This window comes from Gouania willdenowi, unplaced genomic scaffold (genome assembly GCF_900634775.1).
Source record: "Gouania willdenowi unplaced genomic scaffold, fGouWil2.1 scaffold_3_arrow_ctg1, whole genome shotgun sequence".
In the NCBI taxonomy this organism is placed as follows: Eukaryota; Metazoa; Chordata; class Actinopteri; order Blenniiformes; family Gobiesocidae; genus Gouania; species Gouania willdenowi.
In genome coordinates this window covers 1,846,574-1,866,576 of record NW_021145162.1, presented here as the reverse complement: position 1 = coordinate 1,866,576, position 20,003 = coordinate 1,846,574, and the positions used below count along the sequence as shown (strand labels likewise).

The 20,003-nt window shown below is 38.8% G+C and overlaps 1 protein-coding gene across 1 annotated transcript; it reads left to right on the top strand.

Moving 5' to 3' along the window:
* The first annotated feature begins 486 nt into the window (after positions 1 to 486).
* LOC114460094 (trace amine-associated receptor 3-like) lies at positions 487 to 897 on the top strand. Its single transcript, XM_028442129.1, has 2 exons — positions 487 to 670; positions 792 to 897. Exons 1-2 carry the CDS (start codon positions 498 to 500, stop codon positions 895 to 897), a joined length of 279 nt encoding a protein of 92 aa, XP_028297930.1. The 5' UTR covers positions 487 to 497.
* The last annotated feature ends 19,106 nt before the right edge of the window (positions 898 to 20,003 follow it).

Below are 20,003 nucleotides of genomic sequence, written 5' to 3'. Positions count from 1 at the left end.
AGATCTCAGCAGTGAGTGTTTTTAATAAATGCTGAGTGTGGAGTTTACTAAGCTGATGGGGTTCAGCACTAAATGAAAAAGGTCAGAATTGTTTAGTGTTGCATAATGTAGGAGCAGAATAATAATCTGTCAATCAGGTGGTCGATTCTACAAAAATAATACAACCACAGATAAAAACAGCTAAATAACTTCTCTACTCAGGCTAGCTGGCCTTCAAGGTAAGGAGAGGAACTCTGACACCTTTGGATTTTAATGGACTTTGAAGTAGAACGTCTGCTCCACATGTTTGGAAAACACAGTTAAAGTGATGCATCTGATGCTTCCACAGGGAGCTAATTTAAATAAAGTTATTTCAGCATTACGTAATGTGTAGAACAGGAGGTCTCTGAGGGAGGTCCAGTCCTCAGGTCCAGCCTCCACATCCCTGTGTTGGAGCAGGAATAATATATCAGTTGTTCATCAGAGAGGCTGAGTCAGAACATCTTCTTCTCCTCACTATGAGCACACCTGATGAAGCTGAGCTCTGCTATCCACACCTGGGAAACTCTTCATGCAGGAGGATCGTGCGTTCTCACTCAGTGTCTGTGCTCCTTCACATCATCCTGTCCTCCATCTCTGTGCTCACTGTGACTCTCAACCTGCTGGTCATCATCTCCATCTCACACTTCAGGTATTGACATGTTCTGTTGTTTTATGACTTGTTATGTTGTTAGACTCCTGATGTTTTCTGCTTTGATGATAATTGTTGTATCATATAATGATATCAGTGTGTTTCTCTCTATCTCCTCCAGGAAGCTGCACACTCCCACCAACTTCCTCCTCCTCTCTCTGGCTGTGTCAGATTTCTCTGTTGGGTTTGTCTGGGTTTTTATGATCCTCCTTATTGATGGATGCTGATTTTTAGGTGCAGACTGGTGTGTTTTTAATGCAGCATTAAGTTTTGTTTCAACCTCTGCTTCAATAGGAACTGTTGTGTTGATATCAGTTGATCGTTATGTGGCTGTTTGTGATCCAATGCACTATCAAACTAAAGTCTCTAAAAACAGAGCAAAGATATCCATTGTCCTATGTTGGGTTGGTTCTACTATCTTTCACTGTCTGAGACTGTATTATAACATAGAAAATCCAGGTCAGTTTGATTCCTGTGCTGTAGAGTGTGCGATTTATATCCATCCTGTTGGTAGAATTATGAATGTTGTTCTCACTTTCATCATTCCAGTCAGCATCATAGTGGTCCTGTATGTGAGAGTGTTTATGGTGGCTGTGTCTCAGGCCCAGGCCATGCGCTCTCATGTTACAGTGGTGACACTTCAGAGTTCACAGAAGGTTAACAGGTCAGAGCTGAAAGCTGCTAGAGCTCTGGGTGTAGTGGTTGTTGTGTTTCTAATGTGTTTAACTCCACTTTACATTGTTTCACTTACAACAGGGTTTGGAGTAAAAAGTACATCATCTTACATTTTTGTTATAGGTCTGTTTTACTTCAACTCTCTGCTTAACCCTGTGATCTATGCGTTTCTGTATCCCTGGTTCAGGAAATGTGTGAAATGTGTTTTTTCTCTTCAGATCCTGAAGTCTGGCTCCAGTGAGGCCAACATACTGTAAAAAGGAAAAGTCAGGGACAATGTGTTACTGGGATTTAAAACAGTCACTGTAAAACTGTGGTGATGTGTGATGAATGTTTTTAGAGTTCTGTTTACTTTAGCCATGAATGAAAAGAAAACACCTGCTGATGTGTTGCTTCTAGAAAATTACATTGTATTTGATATTTTGAAGTCAAAACTGTTTATCATTATTGAAAAGGATTTTTTACAGTGGCATGATATTGTTTCAGAGGAACCAAATGTGCATTAATCACACAAACATTCATGGTGGAGTTATTGATCTAATTTTCTCTTTCTTCATTCCAGTCAGCATCATAGTGGTCCTGTATGTGAGAGTGTTTATGGTGGCTGTGTCTCAGGCCCAGGCCATGCGCTCTCATGTTACAGTGGTGACACTTCAGAGTTCACTGAAGGTTAACAGGTCAGAGCTGAAAGCTGCTAGAGCTCTGTGTGTAGTGGTTGTTGTGTTTCTAATGTGTTTAACTCCATTTTACTTTGTTTCACTTAAAACAGGATTTGAAGAGAAAATTCTATCATCTTACATTTTTGTTATTTGTCTGTTTTTCTTCAACTCTCTGCTTAACCCTGTGCTCTATGTGTTTCTGTATCCCTGGTTCAGGAAATGTGTGAAATGTGTTTTTTCTCTTCAGATCCTGAAGTCTGGCTCCAGTGAGGCCAACATACTGTAAATATTATAACAATTTGCTTATTTTGTTTATGTTTGGAGATTTGTCATGACTGTGAAAGCAGGTGAAGTGAACTAACCTGAAAAAAATAACTTTTAAGTGATCAATCTGTTGTTGTGTCACAGACCTGACATGTTTTCATATTTTTATGTAAAACTGATCTGAAGAACAATCAGAAGTTGCTGATGTGGAGACAAATGTGCATCAATCACATGCACAGCAAGTTTATTTCTGTAGAGTTCAACAAATGATAGAAATGATAAAACATACATATTTCATATGTGAATAAAACACCTCATCTATAACAGTTTGTTTAAACAAAGCATAAAGTAAGTTAAAGTTAGGCAATAGTTTATTAGGAACAATGAAATAAATCAGCAGACTATCAAATATGATCAGATCACATTTTACCTCTGTTTACAATATTACTTTTATAGATTTATGAAATAAAAACTATAACTGTGAAATAAAAGTGCTTGTGTCCTCATTTGTATGAAAACACCACATCACACAGCTGTTCATTAATGTATTGACTTGCAGTGAAATGTTCAGATGAACAGAATAACACAATATGAATAAACATTTCACAACAGTTTTATTTATCTCAGTATAAACCACCAGTAAAACCATTAGTTTTTTTTGGTGGAGGGGGATTTAAACTCATTAACGTCTGTACAGTACAGACTATAAGATATGAAATAATGAATCCCACAATGAGGAACATTTATAATCATTGACAATGAAAAATAAAATGACACCTGTGTGCAGTTGGAAATATGATGTTAATCAAAATAAAGTACAAAAGTGAGAAAGTGTAACTGACAATAAGAAGAGATAAGAAGAAAGGAAAACAATGCTTTGAAATAAAAAAAAATTATAATTCATAATTAAATACGTATGAACTCAGTTAGCCTTATTGAGTGTGTGAGTAGACAGCACACTGGTGTGTAGTATGTAGTGCAGGGATATTCAACTACATCTTTCTGTGGGCCATAATGTTGGAAGGCTATGGTTTGTGGGCCAGACATTCCTGGCACAGTTGTTTTTTTTTTTTTGCCTTATCTGCACATGCTGTCAAAGGTCAACACTACCTGTAGTGCAATCTTTTTAAATCAGCAATGCATGTTTTTTAAATTTTTTAAATTAAATTTTTTGCAATTAAATAAACTAGTGTTGTCCCCGTCAGAGGTATGCATTCATATAGTGGGAGGAGCTTAAGTAGTGTTGTCATTAATGTCCAAATGAGTATATGTTATGAAGGTTGGATGTACAAAGAGGTGTACATACTCTGTTACTGTGTAGTGTTATAAAGGGGTTTATTTGCACGTGCAAAGTAAAAGAGTGTGTGTTTGATTTACCTGTTTAATTCTATTCAACATGAACATGATCAATGTGTTTGGTTTTTTTTTTTACTCATTTTTATATTTTTTTTGTTTGGTGTATTTTTCTGTAATGTATGTTTTTTGGAGTCATGTGTATTGTTGTATCTGTTGTCTTTTTGCACATTTTTTCTGTAATTATAGTTTTTTGTTGCCGTGGTACTGTGATTCTGGAGTTATTTTGTGTGTTTTTGTATCTTTTTTGGTGTAGCTTTGTGCCATTTCAGTTGTCATTTTGTGTATAAATATTTATTTTGAGACATTTTGTGTGTTTTTGGAGCCTTTTTGTATATTTTTGTGCATTTCTGTTGTTGTTTTGTGTACTTTTTGTATAAGTATTGTATAGTTTTTTGTTTTCTTTTACTCATTTAGTATATTTTTATTATAAATACTGTCTACCTCCATCTCTGTGTTATCCCTCAGACACGCGCGTCATGCACATAATCCGTCACAGGTTGTTGAGAAATTAAAAAAAAGAGACATGGAAGTACCACAAAAAATAAACGTTTTACAACACCAAAGTCGCAAGTATATCCTGGTGTAGTGCACGCATGCGCATTAGCCGTGTGTGTGTGTGCTTACATTGTAGTTGCTAGCATCTTAACACATGGAATAATATAAGAAGAAACACTCACCCTTGCACAGAACAAACAATAATCATAGTAGAGCCGTGTTGTGGACCCATCCACTCACAAAAATGTTACATTCCTCTGTCTGAAGAAGCAGAATGTTTGTGATATGGTCGGCTAATGGCCGTCAGCAAACCCGCCGCCCACAGTCATGAGACGGAGGAGGAAGTGACGTCTGTGACCCACGATTTAAAGGAAGTTTGGAATCACGGGAATAATTTTAAATAACCATAAAATATTAAATAACCATGAAAAATTTACTTGAATCACTTTTAGCAGTACAAAAACTTTTAAATATTGACCTTTTTTTTCTGTGAACCCAAACAAACTGCGACAGAGTGATGTCATACTACTGGAAGTAGCACGTTCAATACTGCGCTCATTACTGAGAGGGCCGTAATTTAAAATGTAACGTTTTGAACATTTTGCTACACCAAATTACTCCAAAATAACAGATACACACACTTGGGGTATTTGGAACCCATTGACTAAGTTACAGGTCGAACTCATACCGTGTCGGGGAGTTATTCGCTCCACACACATGCACGCACGCACGCACGCACGCACGCGCACACACACACACACACACACACACAGACCTTTTTTGCTTTTATAGATAAATTCATTTATTTTATTGTATAATTGTGACCATCATCAGCCCTCCCTAAGGAAGGGTAAGAAATACTGTATCTGAGGGAGGATATAAAAAGAGGGCAGTGTTACACATTGGTGAGGGGGAAGGGAACAGGGAAGAGGGAGTCAGGGTAGGAAATGGAAATGGAAGGGGTGGGGAAGAGTCAGGAACAGTTCAGCCAGTCTGGTGACAAGTGTTGAGAAATTGAAAGTGGTGACAGCACCCAGCTTTGGTATAATGATGGTGGCTGTGGACAGAGGGAAGGAGTGAGTGGTTTTACATCAGGTATTTGGGACCAATGTGTCTAAGATTAAGCCTAGTACGAGTTTATCCCACAGCCCAAGGCCAGTGCATCCATGACCAATGTTTGTGCAAGAACAGCTTCTGCAAACCCAGGCTCCGCCCCGGGCTCGTAGGTGCAGCTTGGCCGGCAGCAACAACGGGAGCCAAGCTCCAGGCCACCCCCCTCATGAGCGAGCAGCCCCTCCTGATGCCCGAGAGACCGTAGGCCCAGAGGACGCCACCGCTTCCACACACACACACGAGAAAGCCCCAAGGAGCCAAGGACCATAGCATTAACATTAACGTTGGGCTAACATTAGCATTAGCCAAGCATTAACATTAGTCTGACAATAGCATTAACCTAGCATTAGCATTAGCCTACCATTAGCATTAGGTTAACAGTAGCATTAGCCTAGCATGAGCACCTGCTCTCCTGTTGGGGGGCTCCTGTCAGCCCGGGATACTGGTGGGGGGGCTGTGGCCTTTGCTTGGGGGGCGGGCGTTGCTGCGCCGGGTGGGGTGACTTGGGATGGGTTCGCCGGGAGGTCTAGGGTGCCGCGGGGGGTCTCCGGTTGTGCTGCTTGGCGCGTCTCTGGGGCCCGCGGTGCCGTGTGCCCGTCTGCGCCGTCTGCCCTCTCCAGTGGCCCGCCGTGCGAATGGGCCGGGCTCCTACCAGACAGGCCTCCTACATGGACACTTCACATCACTCACTCCCAGCTGGTCTGGCTCACCCACTTGTTGCACCACACTCACATACCCAACCCTTGGGGGGCTGGATGGTGGGGCTGGGGGTGGAGGGGGCCGCCGCCTGCGCAACTAAGTAGTGGCGCAGGGGCGGCACTCCCACCTCTGGCTGCCCTACTTATCCCTCCAATTTTAATTACACCTCAACACACCACCCCCCGGAGGGCTGTCTGGGGCACATTGCGCGGGCGGCATCAAGGAAAGGCGATGTGGCGCGCTCTGGGGTGCATGGTCGGTGTGCCTGGGGGCCGGCGGGGCGGCTTGCAGCATCCCCTTGGTGCCCTCGGCGACTATGGGCGTGGTTGTCGTCCCTGGGGGTGCTGCTCTCGGTGCTGCTTCCGTTCCGGGTCCTTCTGGCCTGGGGTCCGGACCCTGCTGGCTCTGGGCCCACCGCGCGGCTCTGGCCGTCTGCTGGGCGGGGGCCTTGGCTCCTCTGCTGGTGTCTGGGGCGGGGGGCTCTCTGGGCCCTTCCCTCGGAGGGTTGGGTGCTTGGGTGTGGGTGGGTGGGGGGGTGGATGCTGGCGGTGGGCCTTGGGGTTGGGGGTTGGGGTCGGTGGGGGGATGCGCTGGGTGCTCGGCTGCTTGGGGCTTCCTCGGATATGTGTGTGGGGGCGCCATGGCTGCTTCTCGGCCTGGGATCTTGGGGGCATCTGGGGGGTTGCTCGGCCTCGGGGGGTTGCCTGGGGCTCCCTGGCCCCCGCTCTTTCTGCTGGCCTGGCTGCATCTGCGGGCCCAGGGCAGTTCCTGGGTTTGCGGTAGAGGGTTTTTTTTGCACATATACTGGTATACGATGCACTGGCACGCCTTGGGATGTGGGATAAAACTCATACTGGGCTTAACCTTAGACACGTTAATCCCAAATACCTGCTTCAGGTATTACCACTCACTCATTCCCTCTGTTCACAGCCACCACCATTATAGCTAAGCTTCACACTTGTCACTATACTGGCTGGATTACACAACATAATAAGCACAATATATTCTACAACCTCACATCTCACCCTCACTGCAAAACAATCTATTCTTCCCACCCTTTTTCATTTCCTACCTTGAGTCTTTCCTCCCTGCTCTCTTTCCCCTCCCCTCCCCCTCCCTCTCCACTTAGGTGTAACACTGCTCTCCCTTTTTCTATGTCGCCAAAATAGAAAACTCAATACATCTTGAATCTCAACATATCTCCCAGCCCTAATTCCTAAATTATAAAACAGCCTAAATAAAAACATAAATGTGTATATGAAGCACATGTGTTTATTTAATATACTTACAGTTTATATACAAATCAAAACATTGCATATTTACTGTTAATTTTACGTTGCTTGTCTTTAAGTTAAAGATTAACATTTTATTTTCATTATATATTTTATTATAATTTCTCATGCTCACTCATGTGGTTCTCTGGTATTCACTAATGACTTATTAGACACATTTATTACAGACTTTACATTCTTACTTTATAAAACAGTGTATATTTGTGGAGCTTGTGATTGGCTGATTTTTCATGGTGACTTACGTCATTTTTTCCCCCGTGGTAGACGTTAAAATCTCAGTTATTAATCTAACAGAACGTGTAACTGTGTCACATCCTGCTGCTCTTTATGAAGGTAAACGCTCTGTCACATTTAATAACGTATTTAAACCAGTTCTTTGTTTTTTTCCACTGGAACGTCTTCATTCATCATCTTTTCTGAGTTGTTTCCAGGTTTGTTGCCGCTGCCAGCACTAATCTCGCGAGGACTGACACTCAGGCCATTTCAGGTGGAGTTCTCACGAGGCTTGTGATGGCGTTCAGTTTAGTAAGGCATCTTTTCATTATTATTACAATAAAATATGGGATATTTACGGGAAAATGCTAATACGGGAAGATGGCGGAAAAGAGGGGTAAAATACAGGAGTTTCCCGGCCAAAACGGGATACTTGACAGGTATGTTTTAGACCTACATTACATAAATACATTTTGTTTTGTAATGTTAAAATATCAAATTTAATTGAAAGTTTGTTATGTGGGGTGGAATTGCTAGCTAAAACGTCCAACCCTCCTCCTTTATCCGGGCTTGGGACTCTGAGAGAACCTATGACATCATCATCAGCAAAGGAACTTGTTTTATTTGAGAAAACATGTGACATCATCTACAATTTTCTCAACACTGAGTAAATCTGCAAAGCTGTATTTAAGAAATATTTAATGGACGGTGTCAATAAAGTCATAAACAAATAAAGAAATCTGATGTTGCACATCCTTGAACCAAGCAGCAGCCATGTTGAAAGTCTCAGCTCTGTCTGTCCCTGAAATGCAGGAATCCTTGCTTTTATAGATAGATGTAGTATTAGCATAAACCTAGCAAAGACATCAACGTAGCAATAACTTTGCATTAGCCTCACAATAGCAATGATAAATGCAGTAGAACAGGAAAAAAAATGTTAACCAGTTAGAAGTCCAGTTTAAATAGTAGTATGTGCAGAGCCGGCTCTACCCAATGTGGAGCCCAAGGCTAGATTTTCTTTGCCCCCCCCCCAAATGAGATATACCTAACCAAAAAAAATGATTTTATCATTGTCTTTAATGTATAACACATGTTACAAAATATAGATGCTTAAAAAATGATAAATAATAGATATCAAATATAGCATCAATAATAGATGCTTAAAAAAGGACAATAATAAAAATCAAATATAACATCAATATCTTTACAACAAATAAAAAATCCAGTGAATAAATAATAATAGCATTACAATATTAAAGGTACAAAAATTAACATCAAATTTAAATAACCACATTGTTTGCAACAACACAAAAAATCTATACATAAGCTACATTTATAATATGCAAAAACAACATAAAAAAGCTGTACAAAAATACTTGTATACAAACTATGTACAAAAAGGCATTTTACAGGCTGAGACATCTAGTGGTGATTTTTATTACTGCATCCACTAGTGTGATAAACTATGCCACTATGTACTCAACCTCACCTCACCTACTACAGCTGTACTTTCCTATATTTTACATTGTTATACATTGTTAGTGTCTGCAGGCTCGTCTAAACTCTTCCCTGTGTCTCGTCTAACATTAACCTTGAGTTTAGGCCTTTTTATTCATTTATTTCTGAAGTTTTGCTTGTTTTAAAATTTGAATTTCACCTTTTGGTGTATTTTAAAGAGTTGTACCTCAAATTATTATTGATGGATAAGGAAAAAGACTGTGCATGTAAAAAAAATGAAAACTGTTCAAGTATCTCTATTCTCCTGAATCTGTTTGATGTCAGACAATCCACAGTTTGACACTGAAAATTATCTATGTTGGACATGTTTAGGGTTTGTACAGCTCCGGTGTGTCGTATGTCACAACAATGTTGCTGGCCTTGGTATTTCCTGTGTTTTATTTTGATCATTATTCTCAGATTTAGTTGGTTTTTGTCTGTGTGTGTGTGTGTGTGTGTGTGTGTGTGTGTGTGTGTGTGTGTGTGTGTGTGTGTGTGTGTGTGTGGTGTGTGTGTGTGTGTGTGTGTGTGCGTGTGTGCGTGCGTGTGTGCGTGTGTGACGGACTGACAGACATGAACTATGCAAATACAGAACAAACAGTGTTCCGTTTTGGATCAGTACGGGACGCCCCATTCAATGGCCAAATAAGGACAGATTTCGTATTTTAAGAGGTGTGTGGCAGCACTAAACAGAACACTGAGCTAAAAACTGATACAGTGCAACCATCATTACATTACCTTTTTCTTTCTCCCGGTTTTCCTCCTCTTCGTGTATATATATATATATATATATATATATATATATATATATATATATATATATATATATATATATATATATATATATTTATATATTCAGATAAATACAGGCAACCTGCTGAACCTGCAGAACCAGATTCTGCAACCAGGATTTTGCAGATCCTGGTTACCAGTATTTACATGCACCCATAGCTCTTCTTCTCTTCTTCATGGTGTCTATGAATCAGCAGAGTTGGAACTGTCGCCTCCTGCAGTCACAGATTTTTCCGGGTCACGGATTTTGTTTATCATAGTTTGGTAAACAAAAGAGGTTTGCATTGACTTTTTTACCTTTTACTGATTTTTAGAGCGACTGGCGCCCTGTCCAGGGTGTACACCCGCCTTGCATCCAATGAGAGCCGGAGATTGGCACCGGCAGACCCACGCGACCCTGTAAAACAGGAACAAGTGGGTCTGAAAATGGATGGATGAATGGATGATTTTTAGAGCATCCCAAAGCAGCACAATTTGTCATTTTGACTGAAAAAGCTGCTAAAAGATCCTGAATGCTTTCATTCCTTTACAACTCAATGGACTGAAAGAGGTGATTTGGATCATCATTGATGTCATTTCAACATGACTACACAGACTCAAAAATGGTAAAGTAGTCCCATATAAAAAAGTTAATAAAACGAATATGTTACAAAATAATGCGTTCTGTTAGACATAGATCTTCTAATAAGGACATTTCAAAGGTTTTAGGCCACATTTGTAAAAACAGTGGAGGATCCCTTTAAACAACCAAATAAACACAAGAAACTGAATTCTGATTCTAAATGACATATGAACACTTTAAATATAAAATATGGAGCAACTTCTGTATAAGTGTAGCAAAAGGTTGACCTTTCTTTCCATGTGTAAACTTCACAAACACGTCTAAAATTGGAACAATTTCAACTTCAAGTTGAACATTATGTTAAAAACGCATGTAAAGAAACAGTCTTTCAGTGTGGTTCAACCAAGTGTGTTAACCTTTCATGATTTAAAGTGAAATCACTGTTACTCAATTGACAAAAGGTCATTTTTGAGGCTCAACACTCTAGGTCTCAACTTCCTATCTTCCAGGACCATCAAGATGTTTGGATGAAGTCACAAGTATTGGTCAAGTTTTTATGGTAACTCAGGTGCAGTGCATAAATTAGTCAGAAAAGCACGAAATACCCTTCAGCCAGTGTGGGGAACTCCACAACTATGTTACCCTCAAGCACAACACCAACCTTGTCAGGGAAGAAGCCAATATTATCTGTTGAACCAGCACTAGACAGGAGAAGACCAACTTGTACGTCATTGATTTCTGGTTCATCTGGCTGTGGCACCTAAAGAAAGTAACTACTGTTGTACAGTGAATGATTGAAAAAAAATACTTACATCACACGTCTTCAGAAATCCAGAGTCATCTTCATGCAGATACATTGGGAGGGCACGGAGGACATGAGCACATTGAATATTAATATATGGTCTGTAGTGGGTAATGATGTCATTATATACGTAGCACTGCTCTAGTCTGGGAGTTCAAACAGAGGTTCACCAAAACTCCCAGTTCCATTGTTATCATACATAAAGTACCACAATCCACTCACCTGGATGTCATAAGATCTGAAGATCTGATCAAAACCTTCTGCCACCTTCTCTGTGTGAGCAGCTTTCTTCCTGAATAAATTCAGAAGACGGGGATATGTTGGTCTAACTCAGCATAGAAATGAGTTTTTAGGTTGAGGTGTGAAATTCTGTGAAACTCCAAACAAATCTATAAAAAATAAAAACAATTGTAGCTGTAAAGAAGGGGACAAAAATATAATATGTCACATAAACAACAGTTTACACACAACATAGAGATGGAATGCTCTCTGAATTGTCAGATGATTGACATATCTAGTGAAAGAGGTGGTCATATACCTCCAAACAATAGGTCACATTAAAGAAAATGTTCTAACCTGTGATTCCATCTTAAGGCCAGGCCATCGTTACAGAAACTCTTTGACATGCAAGTCATCATTGATGACCTCTTGGCGTCGTAGGGCAAAAGTATTCTGCATTAACTTAGAAATATTTAAGAGGTTCTAAAGATGTACTGAATGCACAAACCAAACTGATGATTCATTACTTAAGTTGCTTCCATTTCAGCCTATAGAACAAAAAGAAGAAAAAATAGTGGCTGTACATTTGCAACAATTTCATCTCCACTCAGTAAGATGGTTTTCTGCAGAGAACTACAATGTAAATATAGATGAGACAAAATGAAAACCTAATTTAATCAGGAACATGAGGAGAAATGAACTTTAAAGAGCAGAACCTTCTCCTTTTGAAAATAAACAGTGCAAATGAATCAACCAAACCATTAATCACTAAGAGTCTGAAAACTAATCAATGACCAGGAAATAATATCAAACATTTGAAACATTTAGAATTAAAATGAATCCCAACCATTTATAATTTTTTCCTTACTTATGGGCTTATGATGTAAATGTAAATTATTATTGACTGGTGACAGAGAGAAACCTAGAGCTGAGATAGATTTGTATTTACAACCAATGCATAAAAATATTCACTTCTAAAATTAGGAAAACTTGAACATTTCCACAAATCTATTCTAAAAGGCTGCTATAAGGTGGAAGATTGAGAAGCAAGTGCTGGAGCGAGCGGGTCATGTGATGCAAATAGGAAATGATAGACTGATGAAAGCAATGGTGTTAGGGTGGAATAATAAGTTGGAAGGATGTGAGAAGAAGAAGAAAATGATGCTGTATATGAAGAGAATGATGAATGAGGCGAGGTTTGACTGGACTGATGTGGAGAGGTTGTGTGGTCACAGGAAGAAATGGAAGGTATGGTGAGGGAGAGAATGGAGCATTTGTACAAATGGGAGTGTCAGAAAGGACCTGAGTATGTGTGGGTGACAGTGAACTTAGAATGAAAGGAATGAAAGGAGAGTGATTGACTTAGTGTGTAGGTATGAGGGGTGTGGGAAGGTCTGCTGGAGTAAGGCAGGTCTGACCAATCATCAGAAGAATATGCATTAAGTGTCTGAGGAGAGAGTGAGATATGAGTGTAGGATGTGTGGAATGAGTGTGGAAACAGAAGGTGAGAGAGTGATTCATGAACGGACATGTATGGGGGGTGAGAGGGTGGTGGATGGGAGGAGACAGTGTGGATAATTTATGGAAACTATGTGAGACATGGAAGAAGATGCAGAGTAAATGGCCTTTGAGTGGGATGAGAGCGAGAGGGAGGACTTCCGTGTGCCTGGGGTGCCAGAGGGAATTGTTGGATGCCAACATGGAGAGGCACCAGAGGAACTGCATGGTGTGGGACCCTGGGGGGGACAAGCACCTGACGGGGACCGACGGCCCAAAATCAAAATGGAAATAGAATGGAATGGAGGAATGTAAGAAGTAAATAAAATCAGACTTTCCACACAAGCAAACGTTAATCTGGCGTTAATATGAGGGGAAAAACAGAGATTTTAACTGTGGCTCAGACAGAAAAATGTGTCAGATCCTCACCCTGCAGTAATCTGATCAATAATCTGATCAAATCAACCTGTTACATTGTTTATCAACGAAGGCCTTTCAAATTAAAAGTGCACTTTATCATTTTCACTGATTTCAATGACATTTACAAGCGTTGGGAAAACTCCATGTTCAGTGATTTCTAGACATCTCTAAAAATAATGACATCATGGCCCCGCCTCCTTGGCTTCAGACCTCTTTCATTCACAGATTACGTACTTTTGGTTGATTTACGTGCGGTGGGCGTGTCAGGAACCTGGACCGGAGAATACGTGCATAACTGCATACGCCTAAAAAAGTGCTTAAGGAAAATAGTAATAATCAAATAATAAGAATCCTTTTGTGTCATTATTTGCATGTTTGGTATTGAAGTCATCCAAAAGTAATCAGTTACATCACTATAATATAGTGATACTTAGAGTAAGTTACTGATTCCATTTTTTAACAGGTTACTTGTAATTGTACTGATTTTTTTTTTTTTTTTTTGTAACTCTCCCAATCCAGTGTATCATTGGATGCAGTGGTTCTAAACGTTTTCTGCTGAACCCCACTTTGAAAAATTAAAAACTCCCAGGTCCCCTCATAGCAAAAAAAAAATGTGAAAACAAAGTGTAACCTTTTTTGAAAAAAATTTTTTTAAAAAAACTTGTAATATTCTTCAAACCTCATAAAAACAATTTACAATTTGTAATCACATATTTCATATCAATAATACAGCTTTCTATTAATAAAGTGCTTATTGTTTATGATTCATTGAATTGATTTGATGAGTACAGTGTCTGTCAGAAGTATGTATTCATGTGGGAGTTTAAGTAGAGTTGTCAGTTATGGACAAATGAGAATATGTGTTTGAAGGTTGGATTTACAAAAAATGTGTTGATAATCTGTAGTGTTATGAAGGGGAATATTTGTGTGTACAAAGTAAAATAGCGTGTGTGATTTCACTGGTTTAATCCCATGGGACATGTGTATGATGAATTAATAAATAAAGTTTGTACCAAAGTGGTGGTTTAGGTAAAATATGATTAAAGACATAAATTCATACAAATTTTTATTTAGCATTTCTTAGTGCAGGGTGATTATTGTGTGTGTGTGTGTGTGTGTGTGTGTGTGTGTGTGTGTGTGTGTGTGTGTGTGTTAAAGCTAATGATGAATGGCTCCTTTTCTTGGGGAAAATCCTTTTTAGAATTTATTCTTCCTTTCACTAATTTCCCATGACAAGTTCAGTCTGACAATCTGAGAGACAATCTCAGTCAACAACTTGAGTAAGTAATAGTGTCTGATGCAGTAATGTCAATACAAATATAGTTTATTATCCAAAAACATGATTATAATAAAAGTCAATATGAAAAGTGATAATTTATTTTCCAAAAAAACATGATTATATTATACATTGTAATAATTAACCTAATAAACCTAGTAAACCTAATGTAACTTTACATTAATAAACTGTTGTATTCTTATTATCACTCCTCAGTGGGAGCAGTCTCACACACACACACACACACACACACACACATCAGAAAACACAGACAGTGACATCAACACTCTCATACCAGAGACAAACTGTGACACAGTGACGTCATGAACCCGGAACAGGAAGTAGCACGCTCCATACCACGCTCAATACCAAGAGGAAAAATTTAAATGAACGTTTTGCAAAACCAAATTACTCCAAAATTACAGATGAACACACTTAGCGTGTGTACAAGCTTTGATAAAGTTTCAGGTTGAACAGACGCCACACACACACACACACACACACACACACACACACACACACACACGCACACACACACGCACACACACACAAACACACACACACACACACACACACACACACACACACACACACACACACACACAGACAAAGAGACCATCCATGATTTATTAGGTAGATGTTAACATCACTTATAAGAAAACTAGAACGGATGAACACGAGATCTTTAATGTTAAGAAAATAAAAATAAAACCATGATTTTTCTTTTATGCTGCTTAAAAAATGGAGGACATGACCAGTACACTAACTTCATCTATAGTTTATCACCTGCTTCATTAATAAAAACCAGATGGTAAATCATATCTAATGCATAGATGAATGCATTAATTATTCAATATTAATTAATAAATATCCAGATAAATTGAGTTTTAATTCACATTCTATATATTTTTTGAAAGCATAATTAAGTAGAGATTCAAGGCTGATGGGCTGTTCCTATTAGAACATCATCAAGTGTGTGAGGGAACTTCCACTGACTTTTTCAGCCCTTCTTGTTCCTTTTCAGTAAGTTTCATCTCCACAGACGTATTGTAAGGGAATTACCCAGAGTTCATTGCATTGTGATGTATGTCAAGAATCTCCTGGTAAACCAGCTGGAGACGTTTTAAAAGCCACGTGAAACTAGTGAGTAAGTAACAAAAACATTGTAACATAGTGAAACATTTGGACAAATACCATATAATTCATCTGTTGTTACAGTTAAAGGTAAAATCACTTTTTGTGTCTTTGTTGCTCCTATGTTATACAGGAGATTATATTGACAGTTTATATTGAGATATGTCTAAGTTTTTAGTGTTTTAAAAGAAACCAAGAAAGAACAGGTTTAATCTGTGTGTAAATATATGTGTGTATATATGTTTATATTTGTGTAATTGTAGATATGTCATTATAGATGTATTGTGTATAGTCTAAGTTGTTGTATTGTGCTTCACATGCTAACGTGACAGTGAGTGGCTTTGCTTTGTAGTTTGTTTCTTTTTTGTTTTGTGTAAATTTGTTTATTATCTCTTAGTAACTTTTTACGACTCGACTAAAATGCAGTTTGGGAAAAAAAAAATAATAATGAGATTGTAAATGACTACAGTAGTATCAGTAGTGCACTGGCTCCATCATGTAGCCTATAGGGAGGTAAATACATTTATGACACTTGTAATGCATAAAATAAACAGTAACTGAACAGTGAACCCTGAAGTTTTTTCCTCTGAGAACAAAACAAAACTAACAAAATGTATTTACTGGACACAGAAATAACACATTTTATTTCTAGTGCTTCAAGCCCTCACAGCCTCACACACTCCATCACTTTCCAGGTGACATCAGACCAGCCCCCCAGGAATGGTCCCAGTCCTCCAGGAATGATGGTCCCAGTCCTCCAGGAATGATGGTCCCAGTCCTCCAGGAATGGTCCCAGTCCTCCAGGAATGATGGTCCCAGTCCTCCAGGAATGGTCCCAGTCCTCCAGATGAGCTACTCTGTGTCTGAGTTTAACTGACTCTGTTCTTTTAAAGCATCCTTGTTGTTCTGCTGGTTCTCCTTCACTGAGTTCTAATCACTGCTGGTCACATGGAAAGTTTACAATCTATTCACATGGTCCAACCTGTGGAACAGCACATCTATACTGCAGCTCTACCACCACCTCCTGGCTTTATATAGATACTACATTTACCTGCACTTATTACAAGATGTTTAACTGATAATATCATCTGTTTTACTGAAATGATTGATTCTTAATATTTAATGGTTTCACAGACCAAAAGGTTGTTTTCTGCACTAATTTACTCTTAAACCAGCAGCTGTTTTCAGACAGAGAACCTGTAAATTAACATCTTTAAGCATGAAACTAATAATGTAAGTTTAGTAGAGTTTACTGACGTTAGCTCAGGTATGTAGCCTGTGCTACTAAAACTATCTAAACAGAGGCTCATTTAGCTTTTTAAATACTTTAAAGTGACTAAATAAACTTTTTAATAAGTCCATGAATGAGACCCTTCTGTTTCCTGTTTATTTATTTTTTTCCTCTCAACAATGTGTAGCTGTCACAGAGCCATCCAGATAGAGCTGTTATTATATTCTAATTCTACCATAAACTGTCATAAATGTATCTACATTGTCTCCTTCAAAAACTCTAAACCCAACCTGGCAACACAGCTGTTGTTGACTTGTCCTGTGTTATATGTGTAGTTTATTTATTGTTTGATTTAGGCCCATTTATTTATTTATTCATTATATAGAATTAGATTAAATCAATAATATTGATTATGTGTAAAGGAGGACAAACATTACTCAGAGAAACTGTTGTCATGGGAACAATCTGAGGGAGTTGTGTGTCTACTTTCTTCTTCTCTGAATAAACTTTTCTGATTTACATCAACAGGCTTTTCTTTTTCCCAAAATGTTTTTTTCCCACAATTCTTCTCCTCATAATTCAACTTTCTGGAACAATAATAAGAATATTGACTATTGACAGGAAATCAGTTTTTATTGGTCATTGATTTGAATGAAATTATTTTTGTGACTGATTTGATGGATTATAATGGCTCCTTATTGAGTTGTGCACATGTTATTAGAAAGCATAATATATTGTTATCATTTCTTTTTTAAGAACAAAAATTTTCCCAAGTGTGATTCTAAATGAATGGACTCCATACTGTACCAAAACTTTACTTCATATAATCACTTTAGGAGTTTTTTTGGGTCAAACATTTAATGTTTAAGACATGTTTATCATTTTGTAACACATACACATACTGATAATAACAGAAAACATGGTCATTAAACTGAACTGTTCCTGGACTGTAACTATGGTGATCTGGTGAATGTAACCAAATATAAACACAACTAACCACATCTATGCGGTGCCAAGTGTAAAAATGTAGTATAAAAGTTGTAGCTAACACATTTTCATTATTTATCTCACTTTTCTCATATTTAGCACATTTTCCTACATTTAACACAACATGTAACCACATATATAGAGGTAAAAAAGCATTAAATCTAAATATTGAAATCTAAATCTAAATGGTATATGTTATATCTAAATGTTAAATCTAAATCTAAATGTTACATGTTATATCTAAATGTTAAATCTAAGTCTAAATGTTAAATCTAAATGCTTAATCTTATATCTAAATGTTAAATCTAAATGTTAAATGTTAAATCTATTTTCAGACCTCTGATTGGCTGACATCCATCCTGTATTGATAAACTTCATTTTCAGAGCCTGGAGAAGGAGAAGAGATTCACTGTCTACTCAGAACACTTTACAATATTACAATATGCTCAAAGATGATTATGGACTTTTGACCAAATAACATAAAAAAAAAAAACATACTGCAGCTTTAAGCGAAGGGATGAGTACTGCTGAATTTTCACCTGCTAACTTTCTAGGTGTTTAGAACCGTAATCGTTTTACTCAACCATATTTTCACACATTTTTGCAGCTTCATAGGCCAGTTAGCTCAGCTGGTCAGAGCGTGGTGCTAATAACGCCAAGGTCACCATTCCTAAACCTGGAAGAAAATTCACAAATAGCCAAAAATCTAGAATGACTGTCAGTAAAGAAGCTTCTTTTTGACATCTTAATAAATCAGCAAGTAGGACAAATACCAATTTATTGATGAATAATCCCAGAACAATTTAGGTTAAAGATCACATTACTCCTGTATTAGCCTCTCTGCATTGGCTTCCCATAAAATATAGAATAGAATTCAAGATTCTTCTTCTCACTTATAAAGCCCTAAATGGACAGGCACCAGTCTATCTCAAGGAGCTTGTAGTGCCATACAATCCCCCCAGAACACTACGCTCTCAAAATGCTGGACTACTCGTTGTTCCATTTGTCTCTAGAAGTAGTATAGGAGGAAGAGCTTTCAGTTATCAGGCCCCACTTCTCTGGAACCATCTACCAACCACGGTTCGGGGGGCAGACACCCTCTCTACCTTTAAGGTTAGGCTCAAAACATTCCTCTTTGGTAAAGCTTTTAGTTAGGAACCAGCTCATAGCTCATAGTTAAGATGCAATAGGCATAGACTGCCGGTGGGGGTCTGGCATGCTCGGTTGGAGAGAGGTTGGAGAGGGCATTAAGAGAGAGGTTATTTAGGTTAGAGAGGGACCGGAGAGGGTCCCATTCCTCTCTCAAACACTCCCTCTATGTCTGCTTCTTCCCTTGTGTGTTTGCTCCTGTACTCCTTCTGGCTTTTGTCTTGCAGGTCCGTGGGATCCTCAGTGTGGAGTTACAGAGTCTCAACAACTCTGTCTCCACCCTTTCCTCTGCACACACCCAACACAGCATAACGTGGATGGCTGTTCATCATAGGAATGGGATCCACACAAGGTTCCTGCTACTTAACAGAAGGTTTTCCTTGCCGCCATGATGAATTCATGTTGGGTGTGGGATACATATGCATGTGTATATACGTATATATGCATATGTGTGTATCCATAAAATGAAGAGTCCGTCCTTAAGACTGCTCTACTGTAAAGTGTCTTGAGATACCATTGGTTATGATTTGGCGCTATACAAATAAAAGATAGATATGATAGCTGAGACACCCCCCCCCCCACCCACACACACAGATATCAAAGAACGCAGAACCTGTCATGCCATCCACCAATCATGAGCCAGCAGAAGGAATGTCAGTGTGAATTTCACTGTGACATCATCACACTCTGCTGATGACATCATCAGGAGCTGGTCACACATCAAAGGAGTCAGCAACATATTGAGTATTCTTAAATGAGGGAAACCCTTCTGAGAGAGACACAATAACCCACAAACTCCTTAGACTCAGTGAATTTACTTTATATCTGTCACTCAGACAACAGCAATATTTTTGATCTAATGATGGAAGTGCATCAGTTCAATGTAAAGAGTCTGGAACAAACATGCATTGAAGTCCTTAAGGATAATATCTGCCCAGAAAAATGCTTTGGGCTGTGGCAGTTTGCAAAATCCTGGAATATTCCCATTTTGTTTCAACTGA